The sequence below is a fragment of the Salvelinus fontinalis genome, unplaced genomic scaffold (genome assembly GCF_029448725.1).
Source record: "Salvelinus fontinalis isolate EN_2023a unplaced genomic scaffold, ASM2944872v1 scaffold_0283, whole genome shotgun sequence".
NCBI classification, from domain to species: domain Eukaryota; kingdom Metazoa; phylum Chordata; class Actinopteri; order Salmoniformes; family Salmonidae; genus Salvelinus; species Salvelinus fontinalis.
The window spans coordinates 77,688-89,610 of NW_026600492.1; the positions used below are offsets into that span (position 1 = coordinate 77,688).

The 11,923-nt window shown below is 41.6% G+C and overlaps 1 protein-coding gene across 1 annotated transcript; it reads right to left on the bottom strand.

Annotated features, from left to right (window-relative positions):
* Positions 1-2,646: 2,646 nt before the first annotated feature.
* On the bottom strand, positions 2,647-11,858 carry LOC129845350 (zinc finger protein 260-like). The gene is made up of 4 exons (XM_055913242.1): positions 11,025-11,858; positions 10,643-10,740; positions 10,339-10,522; positions 2,647-4,113 (listed from the first exon to the last, which is right to left on the bottom strand). Exons 1-4 carry the CDS (start codon positions 11,599-11,601, stop codon positions 3,296-3,298), a joined length of 1,677 nt encoding a protein of 558 aa, XP_055769217.1. The 5' UTR covers positions 11,602-11,858; the 3' UTR covers positions 2,647-3,295.
* Positions 11,859-11,923: the final 65 nt, after the last annotated feature.

The following is an 11,923-nucleotide window of genomic DNA, read 5'->3' on the forward strand; positions in this document are numbered from 1 at the left end:
TATAGGCACAAATCGTGGTTTTACGTTGGCGCCATGTTCAGAAATGGCTCCAAAATAGCGAAAGTAATTACAGATAGCCACGTGAAATACAGAAATACTCATCATAAACTTTGATGAAAGATACATGTTTAACATATAATTGAAGATACACTGGTTCTTAATGCAACCGCTGTGTTAGATTTAAAAAATAAGTTTAGTAAAAAGCACAGCATGCAATAATCTGAGACAACGCTCAGCCATTCTCCGCCATGTTGGAGTCAACAGAAATACAAAATTACATCATAAATATTCCCTTACCTTTGATGATCTTTCATCAGAATGCAGTGCCAGGAATCCTAGTTCCACAATAAATCGTTTTTTTGTTTTATAATGTCCATTACTTCTGTCAAATTAGCAACTTTGGCTAGCATATGTAGTTCACGTGTCCATAGAACTTTACGCTAATGAACGAAAACTTCAAAAAGTGATATTACAAATCGAATAAACTGGTCAAACTCAGTTGAGAATCAATCTTCAGGATGTTTTTCTCATATATATCCAATAATGTCCCAGACGGAGCATTTCTTCATATCTATATGACCGACAGCAAGGAAGGACATCACATGCGTAGTGTGCGTGGCCAAGAACTGGCAATATGCCTGACCTGTCACTCCAATGGCTCTCATTCGGTCCCACATCAAGCTATACGCTTCATTCCACGTTCTACTGCCTGTTGACATCTACTGGAAGGCGTATGCATATAACCATAAATATAGGAGAATTGAATAGGCGATGGCTTTCACAGCGACCCATTTCAGAATTTTCACTTCCTATTTGGAAGTTTGCCTGCCATATGAGTTCTGTTTTACTCACAGATATAATTCAAACAGTTTTAGAAACTTCAGAGTGTTTTCTATCCAATAGTAATAATAATATGCATATCGTATGATCTAGGACAGAGTACGAGGCCGTTTAATTTGGGCACCAATTCATCCAAAAGTGAAAATGTCGCCCCCTATCCCTAAGAAGTTTTAAGATACTGTTTGCCTCTATGCAGATGTAGAAGCTGAATAGGAATATACATTATCAATAAATAGTTGATTGTTCTTTTTTCACATCATACTAAGAATACTGAGCCACAACCTGTAAATGTGACCATACTATTTATTTCAAGCCACACTAAGATGTGACCATACTATTCCTTTAAAGCCCCTCTGTCAGATATAAATCATCAGAGTGGGAAACCAACTGACATGGAAACAATGGAGCAAATGGATCACTATCAGAGTGTATTATGACATCAGATAGAACTACTCAGACATTCCAAATATCACATGATTATCAGATGGGTGTATTATGACATCAGATAGAACTACTCAGACATTCCAAATATCACATGATTATCAGATGGGTGTATTATGACATCAGATAGAACTACTCAGACATTCCAAATCAGGCTTCATCCATATCATGAAAGTGGATATTGATCCAACCATTTCAAAAGTAATGACCGGGCTGATGGAAACAGGATATGCCTGTACAATTTTATTAATGCAGACAGACAATTTGTTAGTTCGTTTTACATGGTGGGGTCTTTTTGCGTCAGTAAAAATGTATGAATGAGAAATGGCGATGGAAACTCCTTTTATGTGCAAATATTTATATAATAACCATCACATCTCAGTTAACTTGGAGTCACGCGATGATATGTTGTGTGGTCCTCCCACTACGACTTGGGAAACCATGCAGTTTATTAGGCTACAGATGACATAAGTTATGAACTTCACAGGGTGGTGAAACTGCATGTGATGAGCTTGATGCTCCTTTCCAATACATTTTGATGGTCTTATTCTGGTGACATGATGATTGATGCTTGGTTGCCATTTGACAAATAAAATAATATCTCTCTCATCCATAATAATCTCATCATGTAGGTAGCCTACCAGCACTGTATATGTGAGCTGCTGACTACAGTACACGGGACATGAGCACGTTTTCTATATAATACAACAGCTTTTTAAACCCTCAGTAGTTGAAAATGTGATGGAAACCCATTTAACTTGTATTTTTCATACGGTATATGGGATTTTAACAGCAAAAATGTTTTTATTTGTCACACAAAGCCTTATGTCTGCAATTAGTCTGTTAGTCTGTGAAAGAAACATTTCTGGTGGGAAAATGCATATATTGTTTTGTACATATTTAAGAATATTCACATGAAAATCTGTCGAAAATTGCACGGAAACTTAGCTACTAAGGTGGATATTGATCCAACACCTGCCGTTTATTCCAACGAGTCCACTGCGCACAGACGTCAGTTCAACATCTAGTTTCTATTTACATTTCTTTGAGTCGTCAACTAAAGTGAATTCAACATAAAATGTCACCTGTCATTGGATTTAGCTTACAAAGTTGGGTGAAAAATAAATAAAGATTCCTGATGTTGACGGCTTTTTACAAATCCAATCAGTTTTCTGCATTGATCTAACATCACATGGATTTGTTTTGTTGAAATGACGTGGAAACAACATTTATTCAACCAGTGGGAGGCTTGTAAATGCCCCCAGGAAAGGAAAACAAAGAACTCTTTACTGAGACAATGATAAACAGCAATCTGTGGGAGAGTTGTGGTGGATATTATAAAATAAGGATCTGCTGGAGTCCAAGTCAAACCAAGAGTCTTTATTTCTGAGCTCAGAGAGAATAACAGAGTTACACAGCGCAGTGTAGACAGTCTGAATTCCTGAAGCATTGGGTGATGAGCACATATCTTTATAGTTTCCTGTTCCTGGGAGGGACTTTATTCATACAAGGGCACAGGTGCAGCTGGTTTGCAACACAGGATGATACTCCCAGGAACAGGAGATTATAATAGGTCAGTTTCACAAGGTTAGTCACATACGCAGATATGTGGACACATACAATTAACATTTTGCATTACAGAGTCTGTGAACATTTTCAATTCATTAAATCATCAGTGGGCCAACAATGCAAATTTAAACAATGGAACAAATGCATCACATCCAAATATCACTTGATTATCTGTAGTGCTGGAGGAATGCCATGCAGATAATCACACACAGAGTTTAAAAAAGGACCATGGAATCTGATCTATTTTATATTCAAACTGGCATACTCCATATTCAATTCATGTTTTATTACAAAAACATACATTTGAGTATACTTTGAACCATTTAATTTAATATGGTACAAACAGGTAAACACATTCTCAGGCAACAATATAAGACACTGGGAGCACTGTGTATGTTCTCTGATTAATTTTTAGTTAATGTGATGTGAAATATAAATTTACACACTAGGAGAAGTAATTATTCTCTCCTGTGTGGATTCGCACATGATGTTTAAGTGACTGTGATGAGTAATATGTCTTCCCACAGTCTGAGCATTTGTAAGGCTTCTCCCCTGTGTGCAGTCTCATGTGTTCTTTCAGCTTTCCTGAATAGTTAAAACGCTTTCCACAGTGGGAGCAATGGTGAGGCTTCTCCCCTGTGTGTATTCGCTCATGAGCTTTCAGGTTTCCTAAATGGGTAAAACGCTTTGAACACCGGGAGCAGTGGTAAGGCTTCTCCCCTGTGTGCAGTCTCTTGTGTTCTTTCAGGTTGCCTAAATGGGTAAAACGCTTGGCACACTGGGAGCAGTGGTAAGGCTTCTCCCCTGTGTGCACTCTCATGTGTTCTTTCAGGCTTCCTAATTGGATAAAACGCTTTGCACAATGGGAGCAGTGGTATGGCTTCTCCCCTGTGTGTATTCGCTCATGGGCTTTCAGGCTTCCTGACTGGTTAAAACTCTTTCCACACTGGGAGCAGTGGTAAGGCCTCTCCCCTGTGTGCAGTCTCATGTGTTCTTTCAGGCTTCCTAATTGGGTAAAACTCTTTCCACACTGGGTGCAATGGCATGGCTTCTCCCCTGTGTGTATTCGCTCATGAGCTTTGAGGGTGTCTAACCGCTTAAAACTCTTTCCACACTGGGAGCAATGGTGTGGCTTCATTCTTATGTGTACCCTCTCATGTCTTTTCAAGCTAACTAACTGGTTAAAACTTTTTCCACAATGGGAGCAGAGGTGTCGTCTTGCTGGTTTGGACATCTTTGGTTCCTCCAAGGTTGGTTTTCCTCCTGCAAAAGACAGTGTTAATTTTAAGAGATGCCAGAATGAAATCTCCACATGATAAAACTGCCTTGCTGAGGTTTAATCCAAATCACATCCCTCAATATCTTGATGCCAGTTTTCAAACATTTCATATTTCATTTAAAACAAATGATGTAGAGCTTCCTGGTAATTACTGATAATATGTTTACATTACTTATTATTCTTTCTGTTATATAAGTCAGACCACAAAACACTAAACAGTTCTAGAACACTGGAAGACACAGACTGGATTCCAATCAGCAGGTGGTTCTAAATATATAACCTTCATAGCTGTATGTTACAGAATGTGACCTACACACTTCCTTGAACCTAAATTAAGTAAAGAAGTCATTTTGTGTGTAAGTTTCATTTTTACATTGGAGACAGACACAAAGCACATCAGTAACATCTCCCCGTTGTCGATAGGGTCGACACATTCCAAGATGGCGTAGAAGTCGGACGTGTGTTTTGTCTTGTCCCGTCCTGTCCCATGTAAATATTTTTATATATTGTTTTCATTTCGTATATATTGTAATCTCACTTTCCATTTACGGACTGAATTAACTTTCCTGCAACCCGCCTCACCCAATGTGGTACAGATCTGCTATTTTTATACTTTAGAACCGGAAACCCCATCAGAAGCTAGCCAGCTAACTAGCTACTAGCTAGTAGTCAGTTAGCCACTACTAGCGGTCTTCACCGTTAACTCGGACACCAGCCAGCTTCAGCTCGGTCAATACCTGCCAGTCTGCACAGCGCGATATCAACCCAGAGCATATCGGACTGCTTTTTCTCTACCACATCACCGGATTCCTACCGCAAGCTTTGAACCTTTACACATCGCAGCTAGCTAGCTGCAATCCGAGTAGCTACTCCTGGCAAACGTCTCTGTCCCGAAGCAAGCACCACTTAGACTTGAACTAGCCTCGAACTAGGCCCATCTCCCAGCTTGCCAAAGTGATCCACCAGCTAATTCTTGGGCTACAATACCTCTTTTGCCAATTGGCCTGGACCCATTACTGCCGACACGGAGCCCCGCCGATCCATCACGACTGGTCTGCCGACGTAATCGCCCGACATCGCCGAAGACCCATCTGCTAGCCCCTGCCCGCTAGCTGTCTGAATCACCGTGTCTCCAGCTCGCCTAGCGTAGTAGCGACTACCGAACGGCCCCCTGACTCACCTATTGCTGCTCATTGGACCCTATGATCACTCGGCTACACATGCCTCTCCCTAATGTCAATATGCCTTGTCTATTGCTGTTTAGGTTAGTTATTATTGTTTTATTTCATTGTAGAGCCCCCAGCCCCGCCCAACATGCCTTAGATAGCCCTTTTTTCCCACCCCGCACACATGCAGTGACCTCACCTGGGTTAACTGGTGTCTCTAGAGACAAAACCTCTCTCATTATCACTCAATGCCCAGGCTTACCTCCACTGTAGTCACATCCTACCATACCCTTGTCTGTACATTATGCCTTGAATCTATTCTACCGTGCCCAGAAATCTGCTCCTTTTACTCCCTGTTCTGTCATGTAAGTTGAGAGGGGTGTATTTTGGCTATAAAAGATCTTTGTACTTTTCTGTTGACACTTTCAATGGTTCATTAGAGATAGCGCATCATTGAAAGTAAAATGCTATTGCAAAGCTCTTATTATTAAAGATGCAGTTTAAGTATAACTCTGACTGGTGTGTGAAGTTTGTAATTCTCCTCATTTGGTAAAGCAGAAATATGCCACCACAACAGCCAGTTAGGAAAGCTCAGGCTAGCTTTTTCAAATAGAAATTTGCGTCCTGTAGCACTAATTCCAAAACGTTTTGGGACACTAAAGTCCATGGAGAATAAGAGCACCTCCTCCCAGCTGCCCCCTGCACTGAAGCTAGGAAACACTGTCACCACCGATAAATCTACAATAATCGATCATTTCAATAAGCATTTTTCTACGGCTGGCCATGCTTTCCACCTGGCTACCCCTACCCCGGCCAAAAGCTCTGCACCACCTGCAGCAACTTGCCCAAGCACCCCCCCACGCAAATCAAGACAGCTGATGTTCTGAAAGAGCGGCAACATCTGGATCCCTACAAATCAGCTGGGCTAGACAATATGGAACCTCTCTTTCCCAAAATTGTTGCTAACCCTAACTATTACTAACCTGTTCAACTTCCAACCCTAACCCTAACCCCACCCTAACCCTAACTATTACTAACCTGTTCAACTTCCAACCCTAACCCTAACCCTAACCCTAACCCCACCCTAACCCTAACTATTACTAACCTGTTCAACTTGTCTTTCGTATTGGCTGAGATCCCCAAAGATTGGAAAGCTACTGCGGTCATCCCCCTCTTCAAAGGGGGAGACACTCTAGACCCAAACTGTTGTAGACCTATTCCCATCCTGCCCTGCCTTTCTAAAATCTTTGACAGTCTCTATGGGGGTGACACAGGGTTCAATTTCTCTGTATATACAGTTGAAGTCGGAAGTTTACATACACCTTAGCCAAATACATTTAAACTCAGTTTTTCACAATTCCTGACATTTAATCCCAGTAAAAAGTCCCTGTCTTATGTCAGTTAGGATCACGACTTTATTTTAGGTGTGAAATGTCAGAATAATAGTAGAGAGAATGATTTATTTCAGCTTTTATTTCTTTCAACACATTCCCAGTGGATCAGAAGTTTACATACACTAAATTGGTATTTGGTAGGATTGGCTTTAAATTGTTTAACTTGGGTCAAAGTTTCGGGTAGCCTTCCACAAGCTTCCCACAATAAGTTAGGTGAATTTTGGCCCATTCCTTCCTGACAGGGCCAAAATTGTAATTGGTTTGTAGGCCTCCTTGCTCGCACATGCTTTTTCAGTTCTGCCAACAAATATTCTATGGGATTGAGGTCAGGGCTTTGTGATGGCCACTCCAATACCTTGACTTTGTTGTCCTTAAGCCATTTTACCACAAATTTGGAAGTATGCTTGGGGTCATTGTCCATTTGGAAAACCCATTTGTGACCAAGCATTAACTTCCTGACTGATGTCTTGAGATGCTGCTTCAATATATCCACATCATTTTCTTTCCTCATGATGCCATCTATTTTGTGAAGTGCACCAGTCCCTCCTGCAGCAAAGCACCCCCACAACATGATGCTCCCACCCCCGTGTTTCATGGTTGGGATGGTGTTCTTCGACTTGTAAGCCTCTCCCTTTTTCCTCCAAACATAACGATGGCCATACAGTTCTATTTTTGTTTCATCAGACCAAAAGTATGATCTTTGTCCCCATGTGCAGTTGCAAACCGGAGTCTGGCTTTTTTATGGCAGTTTTGGAGCAGTGGCTTCTTCCTTGCTGAGCGACCTTTCAGGTTATGTCGATATAGGACTTGTTTTACTGTGGATATAGATACTTTTGTACCTGTTTCCTCCAGCATCTTCACAAGGTCCTTTGTTGTTGTTCTGGGATTGATTTGCACTTTTCGCACGAAAGTACGTTCATCTCTAGGAGACTGAACTTGTCTCCTTCCGTAGCTGTATTTATTATTTATTTTTTTTACCAGGTATGTTGACTGAGAACACATTCTCATTTACAGCAACAACCTGGGGAATAGTAACAGGGGAGAAGAGGGGGATGAATGAGCCAATATGACGGCTGCGTGGTCCCATGGTGTTTATACTTGCGTACTATTGTTTATACAGATGAACATAGTACCTTCAGGCATTTGGAAATTACTCCCAACAATGAGCCAGACTTGTGGAGGTCTACAATTTTTTTTCTGAGATCTTGGCTGATTTCTTTTGATTTTCCCATGATGTCAAGCACAGAGGCACTGAGTTTGAAGGTAGGCCTTGAAATACATCCACAGGTACACCTCCAATTGACTCAAATGAGGTCAATTAGCCTATCAGAGGCGTCTAAAGCCATGTCATCATTTTCTGGAATTTTCCAAGCTGTGTAAAGGCACTGGAATTGTGATACAGTGAATTAAACGTGAAATAATCTGTCTGTAAACAATTGTTGGAAAAATGACTTGTGTTATGCACAAAGTAGATATCCTAAACGACTTGCCAAAACTATAGTTTGTGAACAAGAAATTTGTGGAGTGATTGAAAAACGAGTTTTAATGACTCCAACATTAGTGCATGTAAACTTCTGACTTCAACTGTATCAATGAAGTCGCTCTTGCTGCTGGGGATTCTCTGATCCACCTCTACGCAGACGACACCATTCTGTATACATCTGGCCCTTCTTTGGACACTGTGTTAACAAACCTCCAAATGAGCTTCAATGCCATTCAACACTCCTTCCGTGGCCTCCAACTGCTTTTAAATGCTAGTAAAACTAAATACATGCTCTTCAACCGATTGCTGCCCGCACCCACCCGCCTGACTACTAGCATCACTTCTCTGGACGGTTCTGACTTAGAATATGTGGACAACTACCAAATACCTAGGTGTCTGGTTAGACTGTAAACTCTCCTTCCAGACTCACATTAAGCATCTCAAATCCAAAATTAAATCTAGAATCGGCTTCCTATTTCGCAACAAAACCTCCTTCACTCATGCTGCCAAACATACGCTTGTAAAACTGACTATCCTAACGATCCTTGACATCGGCGAAGTCATTTACAAAATAGCCTCCAACACTCTACTCTGCAAATTGGATGTAGTCTATCACAGTGCCATCCGTTTTGTCACCAAAGCCCCATATACTACCCACCACTGCGACCTGTATGCTCTCGTTGCCTGGCCCTCTCTACATATTCGTCGCCAAACTCACTGGCTCCAGGTCATCTATAAGTCTTTGCTAGGTAAAGCCCCGCCTTATCTCAGCTCACTGGTCACCATCAGCTCACCCACCAGTAGCACGCACTCCAGCAGGTATATTTCACTGGTCACACCCAAAGCCAATACCTACTTTGGCCGCCTGTCCTTCCAGTTCTCTGCTGCCAATGACTGGAACGAATTGCAAAAATCACTGAAGCTGGAGACTTGTATCTCCCTCTCTAACTTTAAGCATCAGTTGTCAGAGCAGCTTACCTGTACACAGCCCATCTGTAAATAGCACACCCAACTACCTCATCCCCATATTGTTATTTTTTTGCACCACAGTATCTCGACTTGCACATCATCATCTACACATCTATCACTCCAGTGTTAATGCTAAATTGGCCTATAGCCTATTTATTGCCTTACCTCCCTAATCTTACTACATTTGCACACGCTGTACATAGACCTTTTCTTTTGTGTTGTTGACTATACGTTTGTTTATGTGTAACTCTGTGTTGTTTTTGTAGCACTGCTTTGCTTTATCTTGGCCAGGTCGCAGTTGTAAATGAGAACTTGGATAAATAAAGGTGGGAAAAAAAGGCAATTTTTATTTATTTCGAAGTTCACACATTTTTTTTACATTTTGACTATCATTAATGTCATGATATTTTGAGTAAAGTAAAAAAAGAATGAAATATTTTGGGTAGATGTTCCAAAAATATAAATATGTAAAGTGTTGGTCCCATGTTTCATGAGCTGAAATAAAACATGCCAGAATTTTTCCACACGCATGAAAGATAATTTCTCTCAAATCTGGTTCACAAATTTGATAACATCCCTGTCAGTGAACATTTCTCCTTTGCCAAGATAATCCATTCACCTGACAGGTGTGGCATATCAAGAAGCTGATCAAACAGCATGATCATTACGCAGGTGCACCTTGTGCTGGGGACAATAAAAGGCCACTAAAATGTTCAGTTTTGTCACACAACACAATGCCACAGATGTCTCAAGTTTTGAGGGAGCGTGCAATTGGCATGCTGACTGCAGGAATATCCACTGGAGCTGTTACCAGAGAATGTAATGTTAATTTCTCTACCACAAGCCGCCTCCAACGTTGTTTTAGAGAATTTGGCAGTACATCCGACCGGTCTCACAACCGCAGACCATGTATAACAACGCCAGCCCAGGACTTCCACATCGTCTGAGCACCCGCCACCCAGAGCTACTTGACCAATTAGGAGAGTGATGTGGTGCTGCAGCAGTTGACCTGGCCTCCACAATCAACCGACCTCAACCCAATTGAGAAGGTTTGGGATGAGTTGGACCGCCGAGTGAAGGAAAAGTAGCCAACATGTGCTTAGCATATGTGGGAACTCCTTCAAGACTGGTTGTCCTGGTAACAGATACCAGAGGGCAGATCTATTTTATTTGTTCAAACTAAACTACAGCACTTACTTTGATGAGTCAAATCTGATCCTTTCTTCTCTCCTCCTCTCACAGTTCCACTCAGCCCCGTTGTTTTCCTGCAGTCCACCAGCAGCACAGACAACCTCTTCATACCCAGCAGTAAGGCGCTACCAGAAGAGGCACAACACGGGAACTCCGGGAGGACGGAAGGGCTAGCGTTGTCCTGGTAACCCTAAAGAGGGGACACAGACCATTATGGATGCTGATGTCACCGCTGTCATGAAGTGCTTTACAGAAACCCAGCCCAGACCCCGATAGAGCAAGCTGTATGCTAGACCAAACCAAGCTGTACCATCTGGTGTTGTGATCTGGAGAGACTCTTCTCTGCCTCGTCAGCATCAGGATGTTGTTGAGGCTCCCCAGAGGATCCACAATAGTCATGTCTCTCTCCTGTGTGAACGAGAACATCAAACAGATTGTAAACTTATGATCTTCTATTACAATCATAGGGTCTAACAAGAGGCATTAATATGTCTAAAAAGGGCCTAAAATGGCCACTTCCATCATGATTTTATTAAATATTTTTTGTGATGCAAATGTAAAAAGGTCGTTCCACGAATTGGGTGAGTTTTGCATTCCTTTTAAGTATAAATTATGCACCAATATTGAATTTTAAAACCCCACATTAGTTCAACAATGGCAGAGTTTGTGTCCCTGTTTAAAACAGTACTCACTGGTGGTAATCCGATCTTCTGTCTCCTCCTCTTTCACTCCAAAAATGACCTCCTTCTTCACCTTTATTGAGACAGCCTCCTCTTCCTCTCTAAAAGGTTCTTCCTCTTTTTCCCCTATAACATCCTCCTCTTCCACTCTGCCTGCCTCTATCCCCTCTCCCACTCCTAAAGGTTCTTTATTTTTTTTCACAGCAACATCCTCCTCCTCTTTCACAGCCTCCTCTGCCTCCTCTTTCATTCTGAAAATGTCTACCTCCTCCTCTTCCACTGTGACAGCCTCTATCCCCTCTTCCACTACAATATGTTCTTTCTCATATTTCACTGTAATACCCTCATCCTCTTCTTTCAGTGTGATATTCTCCTCTTCCTCCTTTTTCATTCTGAAAGCTTCTTCCTCCTCCTCTTCCACTGTGAGAGCCTCCATCCCCTCTTCCTCTCCAAACGGAGATTTCTCTTCTTTCACTGTAACACCCTCTTCTTCTTCTTCTTTCACGACAATGTTAAGCCCCAGAGCTTCTTTCTCAGTCCAGTAGACCTCCTCTTCTTTAGCAAGGGGCGAGTAGTTTAGTGAGCTCATGGTCCGGGATGTTAGCTAGCTAGTTAACATTAGCGACTAGCCTAGTGCTAGGCTCAGTATCAATCTTTAACAAGTTTGCAAATTGAACAACCAAATTACCTTAAAGTTAACCAGTAGAAACGTCAACAGAATTGTGTTTAAAACACTGAGATTAGCTAATGTACATTAACATGGTCTAAAGCGTCAATGTTTCGCATTTAAATTAGCTAGCAAGCTACCGAGCTGGTTGAAAGAGTAGCCGTGTTGTTGTTCCTGAAGAAGCGTTCAATCCACAAGATTATACAAGAAGAGTCACCTGAAAGACGCATATCGCCATCTGCTG

Bases quoted from the DNA above. Each gene is read 5' to 3' on its own strand.
- LOC129845350 (XM_055913242.1), bottom strand. From the start codon at position 11,601: ATGAGCTCACTAAACTACTCGCCCCTTGCTAAAGAAGAGGAGGTCTAC. The intron at 10,523-10,642 runs GTACAGCTTGGT...TCCCCTCTTTAG, and splicing joins CCAGATCACAACACCAGATG to GGTTACCAGGACAACGCTAG. The intron at 4,114-10,338 runs GTAAGTGCTGTA...TGTCTTTTGCAG, and splicing joins ATCAGATTTGACTCATCAAA to GAGGAAAACCAACCTTGGAG.